The sequence below is a fragment of the Dryobates pubescens genome, chromosome 13 (genome assembly GCF_014839835.1).
Source record: "Dryobates pubescens isolate bDryPub1 chromosome 13, bDryPub1.pri, whole genome shotgun sequence".
Lineage (NCBI taxonomy): Eukaryota > Metazoa > Chordata > Aves > Piciformes > Picidae > Dryobates > Dryobates pubescens.
The window spans coordinates 13,597,095-13,621,014 of record NC_071624.1 but is presented as its reverse complement, the minus strand read 5'-3'; the positions used below and the strand labels follow the sequence as shown (position 1 = coordinate 13,621,014).

The following is a 23,920-nucleotide window of genomic DNA, read 5'->3' as shown; positions in this document are numbered from 1 at the left end:
CCATGTTTTTCAGTCACAGGCAGCAGTGGGGATGGCTTTCCATCTATACTTCACCTTTCTTTTTTTCCTATTGGTGTATTTTTTTTTTTTTTTCATGAACTCCCATTTCTGTTCCATGTAATACCGGAGTATATTTGCCACAGAATCATCCTGGACTTGAGTCACCTTGTGCAGATCTTATTTTATTCTAACCTCTTTATAGGGATCCACCCATCACTACCTTCTCAGTTTATGATCTCTAATGAAGAATCTAAATTAGCGGTGATGATTTGGGGACAAAAAACTCTTGTGACATTGTGTGATTTGTCTGTTTAAAATCAGGCTGGCCTAGGCATTTAAGCACGTGCTTTTTTACTGCTCAACAGCTCATTTTAACTTATAAGTGTGGATTGAAGTACTTTACTGAATCAAATCCCTTGAAGTTATTGACCTGTAATAAATTGGTAATTTCATAGGTGAGTGTTTGAATCCAAGGGATATTTAAATTTCTCACTAGAAAGTAATTCTAAAGTGGTCTTTATTTTTCCTGACAAATGCAAAGAAGCTGTGAAGAGGTTAAAAAAAAACAAAAAACATTTTGGAATTCAGATCAAATTCTTATAGATGATTTTTTTTTTTCTCAAGTATTTCTCTGCTTCAGTTAGAAGTATATTGTTTCATAGTTTAATTTTCAGTTCATCTTTGAATCTTGAGCAAACTTTCAGTTTTTGTAGGTTCTATTCTATTTTTTTTGTTTCTTCTAGTCTCTTCTAAATGATCTTTAAAAAGATAAAGGGAGATGGCAACATGATCTAGAGTTATGTTCTGCAAAATCCCATTAGTACCAAAAGCACACTCCCTGTTGATGCTGGAAATATTAAATTTGGTGACTACTGAATGCTTTCTCACACCAGTAAGTGACTTTCATTGGAAGTAATTGAGACAAAACCCACAAAAATTAGATACTGAAAAGCCTATTCAATTACCAAGACTATTCCTCTGCTTAGTGTCGTACACTCATTACTGCAGGAATCATGGTCAAGATTCCCAGTTGCTGTATATTGGCATAGCCTCACTCAAGTCTGCAGTACACTTTTTGTTCATGTTATTTGAAGATTTGCCTCTGTATCTGATGATATAAGATAAGCTGTCAACTGGAAACTTCATTAAAATTTAATTCACAGTATTTATGTTAAAAGATAAGTGCCCTATTTTATAAGCTGGACTTTGCTAGCAGCATAACAATAAAATGTGAATATTTATGTGACTGATTTTGTGACAGATATATTTTCAATGCTTTACAGAGGAAGAGAGCCAAGAGGTATCTTTTTAAATAGAAATTCAATGGCCTCCATACATTTCCACTAACTGTCTCTCTGAAAATGAGCATTATAGAATCTTTGTCTCTCAGATTCCACTTATGCTTCCTGTGGAGTCTGCTTCCACAGTCAGACAGAAGTAATCCCCTGCTCATTAAGGATTGGGAGATTTCTTTGGTGTGGGGTTTTTTTTTTTTTGGTGTGTATTTTGGGTTGTTTTGTGGTTTGTGTTTTGTTTGGTGTTTGTTTTTTCCTTCTGAAAAAGCTACCACTCTATCTGGAGTTGATCCTTGCATTTTACTTGCAGGCTTTTTGTGTGGTCACTTGTAGGGATAGAGCAGGACAGACACCTAACATAAATAACTACTTCCTAAGAGATACCTGTGCCCATGCTGTGTTTAGGATTGGTGATAATGAGGAAAAGGCCAGGCCTTAGTTTCATGACCCAATTTAATCTGGTTTGGGAAGTTCACAGCCAATTTGGAAGTCGTCTGTTTCACCCTGTGAGCAGCAACCACATCCATCTGTTTCATCATGTAAAGAGCAGACACAAACACTGTGATGGTGATGGTTAAATGTGTATCACGATACAGCAATGCGTTGTTGTGAATGAATGGCCTGAACAAGAGGTCTACACAGACACACTGAAGAGACAGCATCTTAAAACAACACTGCAGCCAGACAATTAAGATACAAATGATGTATGCAATATGGTCATATAACTGCACATCACATATACATGATGCAGAGATGGTTATGGAAAATACTCACTTTTTCACTTGCTTCTGCTTCCTTTTGGCTTCTGCACCCCTTTGGTGCATAGCAGGGAAGTAGGTATTTGTGTTTAGTGGAAGAAATTACACTGACTAACAGACACAAGCATTTTACTCATAAGTTTATCATAGACTATTGCTGAGTAGACTGACAGACATCCACTACAAATGGTGCATTAAACATGTAATGAACCCAGGCTGAACTCCTGGCCCTGTTGAAGCCAATGGAACTTTTGCACTTTTTCTGCAGGGGGTGGGTAAAAGGGGCAGCATTTCATGTTGATTTCTAAATGTCTGTTAATCACTGAATAGAAAATCAGGAATGATACCTCAGAGGGAGCACCCTTTTCCTTTTTGCAATTACTTTGTAGACATGTAGAGTTCACCACAAGCAAAGTATGGTGTTCAACAGGAGGAGGAGATTGCCGACCCTGGTTTCCAAAGGAGATGATGGTATTTCTCCAATATGTATTAGTGCAGCACACCTGGGATGCATTTTAAGAGAAGTATGTGGTGGCCTTATGTGCATCTTAAAGATTTAAAAAAGATACAGTAGCTGTTATCCTGAAGCATGTCAGGAATAAAACAGGATTGTTGAAGGCTTGCACATAGTAACTGTGTGGTAAGATAATTTCTGTTAAACCTCCTGATGATTAGGCACAACTTTGGTGCACTAAATATTAACAGTAAACTAAATGCACTTGCTTGGGGAACAAATTTTATATGAGCAACAGGAGGGAATATAATCCACTCTTGTAGTGAGATGGGAGTGCTGTGTTTTACAGTAGTGTTGAGTTACTGTCTTGAAGAAACTAATGAAACCACCTAGGGGCTGATGGCTACTCCAAGGAGTAAGGTTTAGTGCGATGTTGCGTGCCTCCTCCAACTGAAGTTGCAGAAACAAAAGTAACTAAGGTGCAAAATAACATAGTCTGGCCTGAACCAGAAGCAGAATCCCAGTAAGAGCTTAGAGAGGGGATCCAAGATACTGAAAACAATGCTACTGAAAAGGTTCCTTATTTTACATACACATTTGAGTACCTGTAGCATGAATATTGATAGCATGAACTATAACTGAAATTTTAAACTGGTTTTAAATAACCTTCTCGTGATTGGCATGTACTATACTTTCTACAGATGCCTTCATTTGGGGAAAAATGTCTTTTTGTGTAAATTTTCGTGTCAAACATCTACAACCGTAAACAAATGCATTGTTTGAGCCACATTATTTTTCCCCACATCAGCGAGGAAATGTGATGACATTGGCATGAGATCCTCTAGCAGATGGGTTCAGCCAGCACCACAGCACCACTAAAGCTGGAATTGCACCGAGGGGAAGCTAAGGAACGGGTGAGGTTCCCCTTGGGCTGCCAGAGTTCATGGGGGCTTTGCTATCTCCCGTGCGCTGTATCCGCGGCCTCCTCAGAGCCCCGCGCTCCGCCCACCTGTGATGTCATAGTAAGGAGGGGCTTTTCTTCTGCAGACTCCTCCCTCGGAATCTCCTTCATCACCATGGCAACAGCCTTATCTGCCGCCCTAGAGCCTTTCCCCTACAACAGCGAAATCAACAATGGCGCGAGTCAGCAGCGAGCCTGGCAACAACCCCTTCCCAAAAACACACCCCAGAAACATCCGTCGTTAAACTGACGGCGTTTATGGCTGGAAGCAAAGCTTGGTTGAAAGTAGAATACACAAACACTCTTTAAAAGTAATAATGATATATTATCTGTGAAGCTGTTGGTTAACAACGTGTTTGGGGTCTAGCCATAGACTTGTGACTCATTAGAGTTGCCCCAGTGAAGTTAACAGGAATATGACACTACCTTGCTGGTGCAAGACCATTCCAGTGTGAATGGAAGGATTTGAACCTTCTCCAGCAACAGGCTTCCATAAGTTCTGGAGCATCATCCCCTTGATTTAATTTTAGTTACCCACCCTCTGAAATATTTTTGCTTAAAACCAGCATGAAGCTGATTCTGCGAATAAAGCACAGTTCCTTGCAGTTCACTGAGGCAAACTCTCATGAAATTTGAATGTAGAACTTGCAGGGCTGGGCCCACAGTGTTTATACCTCTAGTAACATTTTTTAAAGCAATTTACATCATATAAACAGTCTGGGGTTTTGCTAACAATATATGGAGCCAAATTCTGCCATCACAGGCATTGCTACAGTTCTCCCAAAAATGTTGAACTTGCTGTAGGGATTTTTCTCCCCCCCTCCCATATATCACTTTTGTTAAAATAAATTTAATATACTGTAAATATTCAAGGCAAAATCACAATCCTTTAACATAATGAAGTTAAAATACTTTAATATAATTTAGTATTTTAACCAAACAACAAATATGCTAACATTATAGGCCATACTCTTTGAAGCTGTACTCTTTATTTAGGAAGGGTATTTATGTTGTTGAATTCACTTGGATTTATGTATTTTGATCTTATATACTCTTGCAGGTGATAGAGAAAGTCTGAGCGTACACATAAAGGGTAGCAGCAGTACTGTGTTCTTCCAATGACCCTGGGCATATCCTTACTATTATACTTTAAAAGCTCTCATGGATTTCTGTGTAAGTTTTAGCTGTGCAAAGACTGCAGGATCTGGCTCCATAAAAGCAGCATTTTACACTAGACTTAAATATATTTAAATACTTAAATTTATCAAGAGAAAGGCTTCTTTTCTACCATATCAGGTACTAGAATTAGTTTTGCTAGCACTGTACCGGTGTCCAATAAAAAACCCTCTGTTGCTCATACTGAACTACAGGTGGTGTCAGAAACATTTCATTGACTGCAGGTAGAAATATTGCATGTTACTGTGATATTTGAACAGATTTTATTAATCCTCAGGTCAATCTTAGGTTAGCTTGCTTGTGGAACACATCACAGTTACCCTACAGAGAGTTCTTTGCATGCTGCAAGAAATTCTCAAGAGCAGAAGTGTCAAAATGATAAGCATGCTGGATTTGTGATGCCTTTGATATCCAAGAACTGCAAAGTCATTGTGAAATTAAATATATTTAATTCAATGAGAATTATTTCCAATTGGTAAGCATATCAAAGGTTCTTGGCCAATTAAGTATTTACTCAGTTCATGATTCATATAACATACTCCAGGTCTACGAAGCTTGCTTCTAGTATGACGCATGGAGCTCTTGTTAACTAGCACTAATAACATGCTATTTGATCTTTATAAAATCTACTCCTTTGTGTGCTGAGTGCTAGAACAAAATAGTTTATCAGCTAGAAAGGATGCATTGGAAAGCATGCAGTGCTTTTTATTTCTTGCAGAGTATAAACCCACCAAAGCAAAGGTCAGGTCACTTTTTTGAAGACAGAGCCACTTTTTCTTCAAGGTTTCACCTACTGCCTGAAAAGAGTCATGATACTCATATTAGTGCCTGCTGTTAACCTTTCACAAACATAACTCTGCAAAACCCTGGGTAGGGGTCGATACCATATATAAAATCTGTCTCACCAGTTCAAAGTGACCATAGTAGAATGCAGAATACTTGATTAATATCTCTGTGCTATTTTTTTTTTATGGGCAAACTTTGTATATTTTGCTAGGCAAAGCAAGTGGCTTGATATTACTCTTTTTATTAGATCATTCTTTTAGCTTTCCTGAAAAACTGCTTGTGAGTCAGGGTGATTTATTTCCAGCTACTCAGCCTATGTGATGAAAAATGTGGTTCTGAAACTAGAAGTCAGTAGGCAATTTAGCAGACACCAAAGAGAGTGGCACTGCAGCACCGTAGCTTCATTCTCAGACTCTGGTGGAGAGATATGTGGGTAACCAGTTAACTGGAAAAGTTAGGGTTTTATTCTGGTAACTAGAAATGGTTTTGTTGTCCAATGTAAGGTAGTTAAGCTTGAAAGTGTTGGTCTCTGTATTTGCTGTAGTGAATATTTTTATAGTCAATCCCTGCCTATGAAGTGATTAGGTAGAAGAGAGGAATACAAGCAGCTTTTCCATGACCAGAACAACCTAGTCGTTGTGAAGTGCAGCTGAGATCTAGCACATTTGTTACAATAACTATTGAATGATTTTTTTTGTTGTTGTTTGTTCCCAAAAGGTGCTATTTACTTGGCCTCCTTCAGGACTAAGTGTTGCTTCTTAGCATTTTGGAGTGCTGTATGTATTTATCTATTAGAGTAGCTTATTGCTCAAACCCTGTAATTCTGTAACAGCCAATTTTACACTTGCCAGGTCTTTAAAATGAACAGTTTGTTGATAGAGCAGATTTGCAAGGTAAGTTATTTTCTCATGCAAGCAACAGTTTAATAATTTAGTAAATAAATTTCATCATTCCTTATTTGTCTGGCAGTGTATAAATGGAAACAATTGTGATACAGAGCACAACAACCTGTGTACAAATCAAGACAAACACAAACCGAGGAAGGAAGAATATATTACTTGTTTTCAGGGAACACACTACTTATGAAAAACTGAGAAACATGCCAGTATTTCAGTATTTGATATAGTTCAAATGGAATGTTTTCTTTAGGTGATGTCCCCAGAGCAAACTAAGCAGCTGAGTTCCGAGTAGTCCCATTGCACTAAATATTTATAATAGAATTGTTTTCAAAACTTAATAATGGTTTCTCTAGGTTTGTCCTTTGGGATCAGATAATGGATAGTAATAGATATTTTCAAAGGAATATGATGATTTGGCAAGGTTTTCTGAAGAAATATTCTGGTTTATTGCAGCTGGTGTTTCTGAATAGTTCCAAATTAAATTTTCTACAAGTCACACTGCTTAGATGTGGTACTTAGTAGTGAGTATTTCACAGTAATTTAACATAAATTTATTGGACAGCATGAAGTTTTGTGTTTGTTTTTTTTTTTTTAAATCAGTGATACACATAACTTTGGTATATGTTGTCTATTGTCCACATCTTCACTGGACTGTCTGCCTTACAGCAGGGTCTCATATCTGTTTCTCAGAGGCACCTGGGGACATGAAGCTGGCAAGGAGGGTGCTCTTCTTCCTCCATGGTCATGAACTTTCACCCCTTTCATCTGGGCTTCTGTCTTCCACTTGATGGGCAGGACACAGGGGCCTATTGTTCCTGGGTGCTATTCAGCAGGTGCTCCCATTTCTGTTGCAGGGAGGGCAGAGCCTGGCTCCACCAATCTATCTCCCTTTTACACTCCCCTATAGTCTTCAGCCTTTCAACCTTTCAACCTTCTCTTTCAGACCATTTACCCACTCACAGCCAACACAGGCATTGTCTCTGCAGTCCACTGTTGCAAGCTTAAGGCTTTGGCACTCCCTGCAGCCAGGGGCCTGGACACCTACCTGTTTATGTGGGACCACTGTCTGGGTCAACACATTTCTTTTGCTAACAGCTTTTGTCTGTGTTGCAACCACAGCTGTTCCGGCCCTTGGCTAACCCTGCAAACTGCTGTGACACATCCCCTTGGTTTGACTACAGATCCACGCTCCTGAGGTGCTTAGAGACCCCCCTGAGGCTGCAGCTGTACCCACACCTCACCCATCTCTCTGAGAAGCCTGCTTTGTGAGGGGGTTGCCCCCCTCACCACCTGTATCCTGGCTTTGGGAATTAAAAAAACCCAACTATCTGCCAAGTGCTGCTAGTCTGATGAGCTGCTGTGAGGATGGTTCAGCTCCAGACACTGATCTTGGAGGAAAATCTCTGTGCTCTGATACTTTTGGAAATCATCTCAACACAGGCATGTCTACAATTAAGCTTTTGTGCTTCAAAACTTTTAACATAGCTTCCACTTGTAAAGAAATTTGATTAAAAAAAAATAAAGAAGAAAGGAAGGTGATATGCAGACAGTGATAGTACATACATGACATGATTACTGGTTTCATGTGGTGCCTCTCCATTGTAGTCAAGGAGAAACAGAATCACAGCTTGGTGAATTTCTGAATATAATGCCAAAAAAGTGACCAGCTACCCTGAACTTTTCACATCCAGCTACTCAATTGAAGTGTGTTTCAAAACGAAACAACACAAAAGCCACCAAGTGCTTTTCAGTCCAGACTATCTTGACGTATTGACCTGCCCTTTTAATAGCTTCAGGAGGATGCAGAGGGGTTTTATAAAGCAAATTTCATGCAAGATGCATTAATGGGAGCTTTAAGTTATAGTATCTGTAGTCCTACATTAGGAGAAAGATGTGGCAGACATGGTACATGTTGAACTTGGGATGCTTGGCTGCTGTCCAGATCCCCAGACAGATGATATATTACACTCACAGTACCAATTAAGCAGCATATTCAAACTGGCTTTATGCACCACAAAGCTTTGCTTTGTGTGATTTAAAAATAACAACAAAGGAATGAACTGGCCTTTACTGTTTAAAAATATGCATTGCTAACACTTCTACCTCTCAAAATCAGCAAGCGCAATTATGCAATGGTTCCATGGGAATTCTAGTGTCCATGATGTGACTGTGACCCCTCGATTTCACACAGAAGCAGTGTTTATTGCTTAGTATTTTTCCTTATCAGGGTCTTCATGTTTTCTCCATATGTCTCTTTTAAAATCATCTATGTTTTATTTCTGCTGTTTTTTAGTAGTGTTATCTCTTGCATCTTCTATACCATTAAAAATTATGAGAAACCATATGGTGAGGCAGTTGTATGACCCAATATAAGATGAATATTTAAGCAGAAAATTCTGTTTCATCAAAGCTCCTGGTGTTTTGTATAGTTTTGTTATGAGTTTAACAAAGTGAGGTATATATCTGAGGTAAATGGAAATACATTTCATTTAGGCAGTGCTCATCTGACTGTGATGTGAGGACATGTGAACAAGCTATATGTGCTAAACTCAAAGTGGTGGTGTCAAGCTGGACCAGCTTTCAGGTCCTGAGCTAGTATTTCCATACTGAACTTGCATTCTTTGCAACCTCTTATCAAGCTTTCTGTTAGTGATGGCCTGATCTATGTTGACTCATGACCTTTAGTAATTAATTCTTATAACAATTTCTTACAAAGAAATACAGGTAGTGTTGGCTGCAGAGAAGGAAGCGGGTATAGGAAGCATTGACTAAGAAGTAATTTACAATAAAGGAGTTAAATCCATATTGACAGAATTCAAAATTTACTACTTATCTTTCATCCCTTTCTCTCTCTCTTTTCTTTCATTCTTATGTTGCTGAAATAACAGATTTCAGTATTAGCAATAACAGAGATAATAGCTGATAAAAGGTAATGAGCAGGAGCATTCACATTTATCTTCATTCAGCTGTGTCTTAGGTCCATTTAAATATCAACACTATGGTTAAATTGCATTCCAGTGTGAGAAGCACTTGCATTGAAATGGTATTTTTAGGTTTTTATTGACTGCCAGTAACTGTTGTGTCACCTGTCCTCCCCTTAGAAAGTGTCACATTCTAATGCCTCTAGATTTACTCTCAAAGCCAAATGGGACCTCTGATGAACTTGGAAAGACATGTTTTACTCCCAAGAACTTCAGCAAAGTTATTGTATTTAGTGCCTGTGAACACACATTATGAGTGGAAGGTAATAAACAATTCTGTCAACTCTAAACTAAAATCTCCATAAGCTAGTATGATTCCTGCAGACAAACAGGAGGAAGATATGGTGAAACTAGGTTGTGGGTTGTTTTGCTCTGTTTTGCTTTGCTTTTCCCTTAAGTCAAAAGTTTTATTTGAAATATACATAGGAATTGTATTGCTTGAGCAAGGCAACACTTTCTAATATTGAAACAAGTGTTGACCTAACTGCAAAGAGTAACTCCAGCCTAGAATGTAGAGCAAGGTTGGCAAGAGTGAGGCCTGGGACAGAACTAACTGCTTGAAGGTTGTTTGAGGTTCTTGTCCTTTTATGAACAAGTTATATAATATAGCTGCTGGTGATAACAGGCTTGAATGAGCTGTTTTGCTGTAATTTCCTTCTGTGTAAGTGTCATCTTTTAATAAGACATTGTGAATATGTAGAAACTATTTTTTTTTTTTAGCACTTTTTTTGATTGACTTAATTTGGAATTACTTTATCAAAGGGGTGAGCCTCCTGACTGCACAATGGTATTGGACTTAAAATTTCAGGGAATAGCTTTCTTTCATCTCTGCTCAGTCTGTGTCAAGGAAGATTGTGAAACCATTTGGTTTAGCAACTGGCAATTTCAAATTTGTTTGATAGCCTTCAGCAGAGAATTGATACTGAAGTACTTCCTCTCTTAATTCTGGTTCAGTTTATGCTGACCTCAGAATCATGAGCCCAAATCATAACGTGTGCATAATAACAACAGAATTAGTTTACTACTGTGATAAATCATGTATCGAATTTGAATGAGGCAGTCCTCTAACACTAGTTCAAGTGAAATTCAGGGAGCTCAGGTCACCTTCAAAATAAACCCATTGGTCCTGTCCACTCATTTAAATCTCTTTATTGCATGATATGTGTAAACAATGTACTTTTGTCACTTGCACACAATGCACTATCCTTTAAAGTGGTACCAGTTCCTGACTTCTGAGATCTTCCACACAGTTTTTAATGGCTTTGTTTCATGAAATGTTTGGAGAACACAGACTAATAGTTTGTGGCAAACCTAGTCAGATTAAAGCCTATACAGACTAATTTGCTTGTTTGATGCACACAATGTTACTGATGAAACAAGTTTTCTGGATACATCTTCCAGATTTATGCACTTCTTTGCCTGCTCTTTAGTGGAGTTTCTCAGGATGCAGTCCATGTTCAGTGGAGGACATTAATGATAAAGTTAGGAGCACACAGAGCTTCAGGAGCAGACGTCTGCCAGACAGGATCTGCCATGATTTGTGTGTGTGTAATGCAGAGCTCGCTTTCATGGTGCAGGATTGAAGATAACATAATTCCTATGACATTTATTCAGCAATATGAAAAATTATGTATTACATTTTGTCTGTTGTTTTCAAAGGATAACCTAAGTTCCACTTCCTAATAAAGAAGCAGTGCCACCTAAGCTCTGTGTGTGTGCTGGAGCTGTGGTAGTTAGTCAAAAATTCACAGTGAGAACGCAGTGAAATCTGTGCCTTAAAACACTTGGTGCGCATATGTTCTGTTTAATAATTAGCAATGTTTCAGCATATAAGAAACTGGGTGGGAGACAACTTTGAACAATCTTCCCTGTGCTTGTTTTCAGATGGGAGATGGGAACATGCTTTAGCAAATTTTCCTCATATTCATCTGCTGGTTCACAAACCCAGATGCTTCAGCTGACACAGGCTGGTTAGTGGACAATAAATTCTGAATGGAAGAAGTTTTTATCAGCATCCAGAGCTGCATCTTCTTCCACAGTTTTCTTAACATGCCTGAAGAATTGAAGAGATGTGTAGAGACAATTTATGTCTATCCCTAGGTTTAGGTAATTTCCTGAGTAATTTGAGGGCTAGAAGTTTGATCATCAGTAAGTATTGTTGAGAATTTTGACTTAAACTAGACAGTAAAGATTTCAGCATTTCATTGGAAATCTGTATCTAAGAACTAGTTATTAAACATTTCCCTTAAAAACCCTAGAATTTGGGGGTTTTGCGGGGTGGAAGTTGACATAATATTTCAATTCTTTTATACTCTTGCCTTGGACACAGAGGATGTTAATCCAGAATGATGAGTAAACTATTTAATACATCTGAAATCAATTTGGATTAGAAATAATCTGTGGAAATGTAGAACTTTTGTATTAGTGCTAATGCTGTTCAAGATGTAATGCCACAGCTGGACTAAACACAGAATTGATGGTAAGTTGAGTAAACAGGACAGTTAGAAAAATGCACAGGTAGCTTGTGCTTTTTTTTGCATGCTTTCCACCAATATTTATAAGTATTTGGATTCTTGCTTTTTGAGAGTTTTGCTTGTATCTGCTTTTGCATTTTCCTTGCCTTCATGTTGAAGTTAGAGGCTCCTGTCATCTCAGGTGTGGTATCCTGAGGGTCAAAAGGTTAATTTGTTGATATTAATATAGCCAAGGCAGTGTTGACCACAGGAAATTACGGATTGAGGCATGGCATAGCTTAAATATAAATGAACTAATCCAGCTGTTGAGAAAATGTTGTGCCTTGGCTGTTGTATCTTAGTATCACTAGCATTTCTCAATATAAAAAAAATGCATTTAGTGCACTAGACACAATATAGAAGTATTTTGACCTCATGTAAGAGATGATGTCCAAGTATCTAGCAGCAGTTTGTCTTTGGTGACAGATTCCCTCTATTGCAGAGGAAAAAAATGGATGCTCTCTGGGGAGAGATATATCTGTGGATTGGTTCTCTTTTATTACTTCTTCAGCTGGGATCAATGAGACTCTAAAAAGTGTATCACAATACTTTTAATTATGCATAAAAGACAACTAAAAGCATAACTGTGCCTGGAATATGATGGTATAATCTGTGCTCTCCCTGCTGGAACACAGAAGAAATGTGTATTTTTTCCAGTATGTGCAAGCTTAAGTACTTTGTTTTTCTTGTACCAGATACCATTATAAAACCATTTGCTTCACAGTTGCACACTTGTGTAGCCAGAAAAGGAATTAGATCCCATTAGCTCAGTCTTCTTGTTTGTGGATACTTTATCTAGATTGAGCAGAGACTCATCAGACAGAGGCAAAGAAACAAACACAATCAAAAATAACCTCACATCTCCTTTAGAGGTAGAAGGAGGCTCTGCATACACACTAATCCAATCATATCCTATAATTACAATTAGTTTAATCTTAAGATCATTGAAGTGCTGTGGGTTTCTGCACAGAAAGAACTCTCACACCTGTAGAGAAGATAACAGACATTTTTATCAAAACTGATGATGGGTTTAGTAGTTGTCTGTTGTTTCCTCTGGTTTTTACATTATTAGATTAAAAATGTCAGTGTTGCTTACTGTCACTGTACAGATGGTTTTACTCTGGGTTTGAAGGCCCTTACAGGAAGACAGTATTTAGGAAAGGTGGAATTGTGTTGAACAAAGGCAGCTGTTCAGATGCCCTGTTACTTCAGAGTCAGATAAGATTCTTCAGCTGGTACATGTCTCTTGCTAGGTGCCTAATTTCAGAAGCATTTTAAACCTGTAGTCTCAAGACAACAGTAATTTTATTGTTCTGATTTTGCTGACAAAGGAAGGCAAACTCAAAAACCAGTTTGTGATGAATTCTCATCAGTGTTAACTCTTTGAACATCTCAGGATTTGAGTTCTATAAATCTGGGCTAAACATTTTGTAATCAAAATCCACGTATTCAGTTTAATTCTTTCCTATAAATTCTTTTGTGATTTGTGTATAATAATTACAGGAAAAGATAATTCTCTTTAGGACTGTTTTTTTTCTTTACCTCCTTCATTAAACAAATTAATCAAATGTTATGCAAAAAGAATGGAATTTTCTCTTAACATGAAATGCTGAGTTGTATTTAATCCTGACACAACAATATATGTGATTCTGCCATGTAAAAGGGTAGAAAAATGGTGAGGCAGAGGAAGAAAGGAATAACAACAACAAAAGTGTAAAATAGGGTAGATACAAGGCTGTGATCTGGATTTGTTTTGAAGGATACTGCTATTACTTTCTCCTCAGACCTGTACATATTAAATAATGAAAACCTATCCTACTAGATGACAGGTCTGAAAACAACAGATCAGAGCAGTTTATGATCGAAAAATAATTTTAAGACTTATTTTCTTGATCAGTTTCAGTTCTCTCCAGCCACCCTTCTGAATGCTGCCAGGATAGATTAAGTACTTTCCTCAATACAAACATTTGATTCCCACCACAATAGAAACATTTGATAGTCTTCAATTTATGATGTAATTTTTTTCTGCTACAAGCCTAATATCTGTGTCCTTTCTGCAGTGAATGGAGACTAAAGTAGAACTCTTACAACACTTTGGTATTAAAAGGCCTTTATGCTGTATCCTTGACCCAAAATTCTTTCACAAACCTCTTGTGCTGTGTGTTCTTGGTAACAAAGGTTTCTGAATCTTAGTGTACTTACTTGGTAGAATAAAACTCTATTTTTGACACAGTATAGTAGAATATGTTTACCCTCTTATTTTTATTCCCCCAAAATAGCAGGTTGCCATTTATCAGATAATAGCAGTAGTCGATGAGACAGTGTAATAACACTGTGACTGCAAAGTAACTTCACATTCCTGACCTGGAGATGGCCTCTGCATTCAGTTGCAGCTTTGGAATGATCTCATCTGAAGTATGTTAATGCTGCAAAAGCAGCATTAACTGCATCATATAAACCTATTTAGAGAGGATTATGCTACTGTCCCTTCATTTAGTCCCTTGTTTATCACAGTTTGGAAACCTTCCGGAAGCAGGTTCTTAAAATGGAGGTATTATGGAATGTGCTCTTAAAGGATATTCCTGATTCTTTGATTTATTCTATTAGTATGGAGAATGGATTTTTCTACTCTGATACTGTAAAAATACTGTAATTACAAAGATGAAGACATGTGGGTGCACTAGTAGATGGTTACTATTAAACCTAAGCAGAAGTTCATCTGTCTTTAACAATAAAAGTTCATTCTTCTGTCTTTATTGTTTAAAATAATTCTTTAGCATAATAAGACACATCAGCTACATTTGTATAAATCTGTTCTTTTGTGCCTACTTGTAAGTATTCTGTATTGATTTTGGCCCCAATGGATTTAATTTCATTTCACACCAATGACAGTAATTGGCATTTGGCCTGTTCTACAAGCAGTTGAAAGCAGTATTTCTACTTCTAATAGCCAGCACATAGAATCATAGAATCAGCCAGGCTGGGAAAGACCTCAGAGATCATCAAGTCCAACCTGTCACTTTTATCAGGTGTGCTCTGTAGTGTTATGTTTAAATAGGCATTCACCCTCTCCTATATCAAGCTACTGACTGTAATGCAGTCAAAAGCACTATTTTTCATGAATTTATTTCCCCCCCTTGACTTATTTTGCATACTTACAAAGTCTCAAGCATCTACTAAATAATAAAAGAAAAAAGATATACTACTTCACTCAGTTAAAAGCACTTTACACATGCTTTTAAAATGTATGCTTTAACATTATATAATAATCATGTTTACAAAGTGCTGTATGTTTTGCAGTGCACGTGTGCTTAGGTTGTTAATTAGAGAGTTCAGATCTCCATTTTTTCCCCTGCAATTTAAGAGTATTTAAAAAAAAATCAATTACTTACTATCAGTTTGAAGATTTCTGTAAGTCTACAGTAAAACTAAAAAGATGGTGAGTTCGCACTTTTTATAGCAACTCTTTAAACCAGCTTAGTTTGAATGGAAGGGTAGTAATTTTGCTTCATCAAAACTCTGAGTATCTACAGCATGCTATCTGTGACCAGGTAGTGTAAAGAATTTGGTGATGGTAACTTCCTCTTAGAGAGAGGTTTGTGATTCTCAAAACTTCTTAGGATTTTTTCTGTGCAAAGAATTGTTAAATCATCAATTATGCTTGCTGGGAGGCTTCTTTAGTTCTTGCTTTCTTGGGATGTAAATGATACTGCTCGTATTTCAGAGCTGGCATGTGCTACACAGAGAATCCCTTGGCTGTCCTGTGACACTAAGTAGTGGATTCTGCCTCTGCATCTGTGATGTCAGATCTAGTGCCCGTCTGTCCTGTGAAGTAAAAGCTAAACTAAATCTTCTGAGGAGGTTAAGTTGCCTGACACTAGTGTGACAGCTATTGTCAGAAGTGTTTCTCCTCAGAGGTTCTATTAAAAAATAAGAATCTGTGTTAATCTTGCAGTCCAGTGCTTGAAGATGCTTGTGTCCCCTTCCACAAAACCACGTTCATTTAGCATGGGTCATTCTTGCTCAAAAGAAATCCTGACCAAGTGAAAAAGCAGGGATGAATTAAACACTTTCTGAACTGCTTACAGCCAGCCTCAATAAATGTGCTTATTATCAGAGGATGACAAGCTGGTATTTGAGGGAAAAGGGTGCAGCAGCTGGCTTATGTTTGCCATTTGCACTGAGTAATAGACAGGGATGCAGCTGAGAAATACAGAGGGGACTGGGGAGTATTTCTGCAGCATGAGCGAGACAGGTGTTAGGTCTGGATTTAGAGGATAAGCAGTAAAGTTCCAAATACATGTACCTATATGTGACTTTGCTTTCTACTCACTGAAGAGAGCAACTGAGCCACCAAAGGAAAAGAAATATTGCTTTATTGTTGGTACAGTCCAGCAGTAATTTGCTATAATGTGTCCTGGTGGATTTAGAAAGATAGTAGAGTGGCCTTAGATAGCTTTTCTAGTGGCAATGCTCTGACTTTCTCAAATCAGGTCCATCAGGCAGCACTCTGAATTTTGCATTCTGAGACACTCAGCTGCTCCATTTCACTCTGAAAAATTTGTAAAGAAAGAAGTCTCAATACAAACTTGACTCTTTCCTATTAAGCTTCAGATGCTTCATGTTAATGAAACCCCAGTGAAATGATGTGAAGTATGGCATTGTCAAGTCAGACCGATTAAAAATACTTGAATAAATACATCGGCATATGCTTAAACTGGCAAGGACTGGAAGATTTTTTCAGCCCAGATAGCATGAGCATAACTGAGGAAAAAAGAAGCTGTCACAGATGGTGATAGCAGTGCGAGTCCCAATGACATGTGCTTCAACCCAAAGTTTGCTACAGGGGAGTTACTGAGGTAGAATAACACACCAGAGCAATTGCCAAAAGCTCAGGCTCTAAGAAACATGCTTATTAATTAATTAACCTTGCATGTTTGTAAAGAGACTGAAATGAACCCTTCCTTCCTACTGAAACAGATTTATGAGTAGAAAAGTGAACCAAGAAATGTGTGTGTTGGTCCCAAGGGATCAGTGCCAGAGAGCATCCAGCAGAGATGAGGGAATGAGGATTTCCAGGAGTGAGGCAACCTGTGGTATTGGCATGGCGTAGCTACTGTATGGTCAGGGTGAGGAAGAATTACCGGATGCCTGGTAGAACTGGAAAATACCCGTGCTTTCCTTTACAGGAGGGAGGGTATTACCTGGGCCACACACCATCTGCCTTGTTTGAAACTCTGCCAAGATGTGGTTGATCTATAAAGGCTGACCTAAGAGCGTGCACAGTATGGCCAGGATTTTCCCTTTCCTGTTCACACCTGACATAAAGTGCCCTTGAAGTAGTTAGCAGCCAATAAAAAAAAGGCAAGCAGCTGATTCATGGTCAGTGAAGCAGAAAGAATCGCTTGGAGCTATTTTCACACACTCCTTTCTGAATTGCACTCTCCTCTCATCAGCTGCACTTGAGTGTTTTTACATATTTTATCTCATTTCATTAATAGAATATGGGCTTTTTTTGGTTAATAACAGTGTCAGTGATTGAAGACAGTTTGGCTAAAGGTAGACCGAGAACTTGTTCTTATTTCCCAGCACATGAAAGATCGTCTGCTTTCAAATATTACTGTGTTATCCTGAAATTACTGGAAAAAACTGTTTCTTTCATGGCCCTGTGCTCTCACAGGTAGAGAAATAGCTCCTTGTGTGCCTGCTGAGGATGTCACTATCTTCTCCAAAGAGGATTTTTTTTCAGTGTTGGCATTTATGTCAAATGCTGACCTTTTATTTCTTTATTGCCTGTGACAATGCAGTTTAAATTTTACTCCTGAAGTGCGAGAACTCAACAATATTATTAACTGTGTGTTATTTCTGCAGACAGGCTCTTGCATGTATTTTTACATTCTGTAAGCATCCTGACAATATTAGAGGCTGGGAGTTTTTAGAACCCTCTTCAGGATCTGCTTGCAAATGTAAAGATAAGCATGTTAGTTTCCATAAATACAGGTAGCTGGAAATCAATTGTTAATAAAAACAAGACAATGTCTTCTGTGCAAAAGGGGCTTTTTGAGAGTTAATGTAGATCAGAGACACACACCATGAACACAAGCAAGCACTCAAGTTTTGTTTAGCCTGGAGAAGAGGAGGCTCAGGGGTGACCTCATTGCTCTCTACAGCTACCTGAAAGGTGGTTGTAGCCAGGAAGGGGTTGGTCATTTCTCTCTAGCAACCAGGACCAGAACAACAGGACACAGTCTCAAGCTGTGCCAGGGGAGGTTTAGGTTCGAGGTGAGGAGAAAGTTCTTCATGGAGAGAGTAATTCGTCATTGGAATGTGCTGCCCAGGGAGGTGGTGGAGTCACCGTCCCTGGAGGTGTTCAAGAGGGGATTGGACGTGGCACTTGGTGCCATGGTCTAGTCATGAGGTCTGTGGTGACAGGTTGGACTCGATGATCTTTGAGGTCTCTTCCAACCTTGGTGATACTGTGATACTGTGCTGCATTTTGAAGTTTCCTTGTTTGTTACTCTAAGGTTGTGTGCCCAATTAGTTTGCTGCACACAAGAGAAGGATCAAGAACAAAATGCAGGCTTTTGTTTGTCATCTAGCTGCCCAGTTTAGAACTATTACCAAGCATGACTTGTTTCTGATTATTTCAACTTGGCTGTTTAAGTCTAATGAGATGTATTACAGGTATCACCAGATCAGTAAATTATAGATGATTTTCAAGTGTTACAAATCCTATTTGAGCTAGGAAAAGAGGGACTTTGTTTGCAAGGTTTTGCAGTAAGGTGTTTTTGTACCATTAAGAAAGTAGCTTTACCTTTCTGGGTTGTGTAAGACCATGTTAGGTAGTGAACTTTATTAAATCATAGGTTTTAATATGGTAATAGTCCATGCACTTACCTTACCTGACCTCATCAGTAATCGATATAACGAAATCTCCATTTTGTACATAATTTGTCTCCCAGGGAATATCCTCAAACACATGTATATTTATGATGAAAAAACCAATTTGATAGAATTTGTAATATTCTGCCTATGAAACTCACTGGCATGGCTCTTAGCAAGAGCAGCACGTCGATTATCTGACCTCTCAGCTGAGAGAAAAAGCAACCTCAGATGAAGAGATTGACGTGCTCCTTACTCCTGCTTCACTAGATGCACCCACAAAAAACATTCTGCTATTCACTTCATGTCTGTGCCTCACCTCTCCAGCGGGAGTAGATGGTGCAGATACTCCCACAGGCAGTGACTTCAGCAGCCTGTTCAAGTTGGGGAGAATGTTTTATTTTGGAATGTTGCTACCTTTTCCCTCCTGGGCTCATGCTTCAGGTCAAGGTGTAACATTGTGCAGAAGTGATTTATTGAATTTTTAGTTCTCTTCTGTATATCCCTTCAGAGGCCTTAAGAGTCTCTCCTGGCTTTCCTCTTCTTTTGCTGCTGCTTTCCCAGTTTTTATTGTACAGCCCAAAAAGTAGTGCAGTGCCTGCTCTCACAGTAGTGTTCTGTAAGGGCTGACTTTCAGATAATCACTTACTGTTTAAAGCTATGGTTTACATAAACCCTCCTAGGAAATTGTAATGAAGGTTAGTTTTCAACCCTTAATTTTGCTTTACAATAAAGTTTAAAATTGTCTTCTGAAAGTTACACACTCGGTGAGTCACAAACACTGGTACAGAACTAAACGTAGTCAAAAAGTGAAACAAGTAAGTAATGGGAGGTTTGTCCTGATTTACATTGCCCATTATTCTGTTTGTTACACAGAATATCACACCTAGAAAAGCAGGGAGTGTTTGTAGAGAAGGATGTGAAATACTCTCTATGGAACTGCTGAATTCAGATTACACTGCAGACCAATAAAGAACAGCCATGGCTGCTTCATTATTTGGAAAAAGATAGAATAGAATAGAATTAACCTTCGAGATCATCCGGTCCAACCTATCACCCAACACCATGGCACCAAGCACCCCATCCAGTCTCTTCCTAAACACCTCCAGTGATGGTGACTCCACCACCTCCCTGGGCAGCACATTCCAATGGCCAGTCACTCTTTCTGTGAAGAACTTCTTCCTAACATCCAGACTAAACCTCCTCTAGTGCAGCTTGAGACTGTGTCCTCTTGTTCTGGTGCTGGTTCCCTGGGAGAAGAGACCAACCCCCACCTGGCTACAACCTCCCTGTTGTACACAGATAAGTGAATGGCCTGGAATACTGAGAACCTTCTGAGATTATCTGAATTAAGTAATGTCCAAACATAGGTTTAGAAAGAGAGCTGCTGGGATCTCTGCTCATTTAGCAGCATATGTGCTTTGGGAATACCCTTGTAAATGTTTGTTTCGTATACAGATAGCATCTGCATCTTCTGATCTTTCATCTCTCCATCATTTTTCATCAGTCCTGGCTCACTGGAGAGATCCCAGATGACTGGAAGCTGGCTAACGTGGTACCCATCCACAAGAAGGGCTGGTTGGATGAGCCAGGGAATTACAGACCTGTCAGCCTGACCTCAGTGCCAGGAAAGATTATGGAACAGGTCATCCTGAGTGCAATCACACAGCACTTAGAGGATGGCCAAGGGATCAGGTCCAGCCAGCATGGGTTTAGGAAGGGCAGGTCCTGCCTGACCAACCTGATCTCCTTCTATGATCAGGTGACCCACCTGGTGGATGTGGGGAGGCCTGTGGATGTAGTCTACCTGGACCTCAGCAAGGCCTTTGACACCGTTCCCCATAGCAAACTCCTGGCCAAGCTGTCAGCCCATGGCTTGGATGGGAGCACACTGCGATGGGTTAGGAACTGGCTCGAGGGCCCAGCCCAGAGAGTGGTGGTGAATGGTGCCACATCCAGCTGGCGGCCAGTCGCTAGTGGTGTGCCCCAGGGATCAGTACTGGGCCCCATGGTCTTTAACATCTTTATTGATGATCTGGACGAGGGCATTGAGTCCATCATCAGTAAATTTGCTGACGACACCAAGCTGGGCGCAGGAGTTGATCTGCTGGAGGGTAGAGAGGCTCTGCAGAGGGACCTCGACAGGCTGGGCAGATGGGCAGAGTCCAACGGCATGAGATTTAACACATCCAAGTGCCGGGTTCTGCACATTGGTCACAACAACCCCATGCAGAGCTACAGGCTGGGGTCAGAGTGGCTGGAGAACAGCCAGGCAGAGAGGGACCTGGGGGTGCTGGTCGATGGTAGACTGAACATGAGCCTGCAGTGTGCCCAGGCAGCCAAGAGGGCCAATGGCATCCTGGCCTGCATTAGGAACAGTGTGGCCAGCAGGAGCAGGGAGGTCATTCTGCCCCTGTACACTGCACTGGTTAGGCCACACCTTGAGTACTGTGTCCAGTTCTGGGCCCCTCAGTTTAGGAAGGATGTTGACTTGCTGGAACGAGTCCAGAGAAGGGCAGCGAAGTTGGTGAGGGGTTTGGAACACAAGCCCTATGAGGAGAGGCTGAGGGAGCTCGGGTTGCTTAGCCTGGAGAAGAGGAGGCTCAGGGGTGACCTTATTACTCTCTACAACTACCTGAAGGGAGGTTGTAGACAGACAGATGTTGGTCTCTTCTCCCAGGTAGCCAGCACCAGAACAAGAGGACACAGTCTCAGGCTGCGCCAGGGGAGGTTCAGGCTAGATGTTAGGAAAAAGTTCTATACAGAGAGAGTGATTGCCCATTGGAATGGGCTGCCTGGGGAGGTGGTGGAGTCGCTGTCACTGGAGGTTTTCAGGAGAAGACTTGATGGGGTGCTTGGTGCCATGGGTTAGTTGTTTAGGTGGTGTTGGATTGGTTGATGGGTTGGACGCGATGATCTTGAAGGTCTCTTCCAACCTGGTTTATTCTATGTATGTATGTATTCTATGTATGATGTGTGATTGGTTGTCTTCAGTTCATTGGCTGACTGAACCATACCTAAGTGACTACCAATGCAATGCAAAACTATGAAAATATTTAACTTGGATTAGGTGATCAGCTGGACTTGATCTTGGAGGTCTCCTCCAACCTGGCTGAACTCTGTGATTCTGTAACTTTGAATCAGTTGCAACATTTTCTTAAGTACAAATATTTTCTGTAGTTTCTGAGGTGACAGAAGAAATATAGGTCAGAAAGTAATCAGAAGCTGAACATCTGGGACTGATATCTCCAAATATTTTTTTATTGAAGATTGGCACCAAAAGCCAATAATACTAATAAATGTAGGGGATGCTAATAAACCTATGGATGATACAAGGCTTGAAGGCATCATTAACACAGAGGCTTATCAGAATAATAGAACTGAGCTGAAAGGTCCTCCTATTAATAAAGAACCTCTGCTGTCTTCTAGGGGCCTATCATTTGGAAATATCCAGTAAGAAAAACACCAGTCACAGAACTACTGCAAACTAGCAATATTATGCATCTGTGACTTGATCATATGTATTTCAGTTCAAGACAGGAAATGTTTCTACTGCACAAACTCTTCTAGGTACTCATCTAAATATCATCGTGGTCGTATTTGAGAAGGGTTGATTGACACTAAAAGGTGCACAAAAGGGCCAACTGGGGAGATAGAAGTTTTATTTAACAAATAAAAAATAGAATTACAAGTAGTGAGGGGGTGGAGGGATGTTTGGTTGGTTTAGAATAAAAGACAATGAGTAGACTTAGGTGGGAAATGAAAAATTTCTGGAGCTAAAAGAAGCAAAGGGAAACAATTGTATGTTTCTCTGCATACAGGCAGGACAGTGACATTATTGGTCCCTATATTGTTAGGAGGAAGTTGTACACAGAGAGAGTGACTGCCCATTGGAATGGGCTGCCCAGGGAGGTGGTGGAGTCACCATCATTGGAGGTGTTCAGGAGAAGACTTGATAGGGTGCTTGGTTGCATGGTTTAGTTGATTAGGTGGGTTGAATGCTGGGTTGGACATGATGATCTTGAAGGTCTCTTCCAACCTGGTTCATTCCATTCCATTCCATTTCATATGAAAGGACTGGACATTCATGTCAATTTATCGTCATGGGTTTCTAGCTTTATTTTTAACCAAAGTGTATGTCAGTTTTTAATAGAATGCCATTTCAAAATGGGGATCCAAGCTTCTCTATAATTTTTTGCACTAAAAATCTTATTTCTTACTTCTTGGGCAAACAGACCATGCTGACTTTTCTTTTTCTTTCTTTTTTTTTTTTTTCTCCAGTGAATGATGTATTGACTAAAATTCTGTCCCAGCTTTAGTTCAGTGTTTTTGCTCTCACAGCAAGATACTTGCATGTTGTAAACCCAGCAGGCTTCCTACATTTAGGAATCTATAAAAAGATTCTCTTGCTGATTCATCTTCTAAATATTTCTGTGACATAATTTTGATGTTCAAACAAATGCGGAAATGTGCTTCAAGGCACAGATGAATCGTGACAGAACTTTGACAAAGTAATACAACAACTGTCATGGGGTGATTGTATTTGTGTCTTGGTGAAGCTCATCAGAGGAGGCAAATGCACCAGGGGAGATTACCTGCTCCTTGAATGCAGTGCTGGCATTTCTAATACTCTCTCTCCTCTTTTATGAAACCTCAAAAATCCTAATAAAGGATTAACGAAGCTATGTTAGTCCTTTGAAAGAGAAGATTTTTATATTCAGAAAGAAAATGCTATACTATTCCTCAAGCCTCAGCTAGTATTTCAGTTACACAAGTTATGAAACTTAGTCTTTGCTGAGATATACCTGACTTCACAGTCTTAATCATAGTATCAGTCAGGGTTGGAAGGGACCACAAGGATCATCTAGTTCCAAACCCCCTGCCATGGGCAGGGACACCTCACATCAGATCAGGCTGGCCGAAGCCCCATCCAGCCTGGTCTTAAACACCTCCAGGGATGGGGCCTCAACCACCTCCCTGGACAACCCATTCCAGGGCTTCACCACTGTCATGGTGAAGAACTTCCTCCTCACATCCAGCCTGAATCTCCCCACCTCCAGCTTTATTCCATTCCCCCTACTCCTATCACTACCTGAGATCCTGAGAAGTCCCTCCCCAGCCTTCTTGTGTGTAATGTAATATATGTAACGAACAAGAGTCTCTGAAAAGAAGTGACCCAAATCTGAACTTTTATCTTTATTGCACATTTGATGTG

The 23,920-nt window shown here is 39.6% G+C and overlaps 1 protein-coding gene across 6 annotated transcripts in view; it reads right to left on the bottom strand.

Moving 5' to 3' along the window:
• The window catches only part of PEX5L (peroxisomal biogenesis factor 5 like), a 123,214-nt gene that overhangs the window by 40,180 nt on the left and 59,114 nt on the right, over window positions 1-23,920 (bottom strand). For 2 of the 6 annotated variants that reach the window (XM_054166312.1, XM_054166315.1), the window contains exons 2-4: window positions 5,376-5,441; window positions 3,517-3,621; window positions 2,070-2,108 (exon numbers count right to left, since the gene is read on the bottom strand). The exons of 1 other annotated variant lie outside the window; for it this stretch is intronic. In XM_054166312.1, the coding sequence (XP_054022287.1) occupies window positions 2,070-2,108; window positions 3,517-3,621; window positions 5,376-5,441 (210 nt within the window). The remainder of the gene's footprint in view (window positions 1-2,069; window positions 2,109-3,516; window positions 3,622-5,375; window positions 5,442-23,920) is intronic. 3 more of the 6 variants (XM_054166313.1, XM_054166317.1, XM_054166314.1) reach the window with 2 other exon arrangements.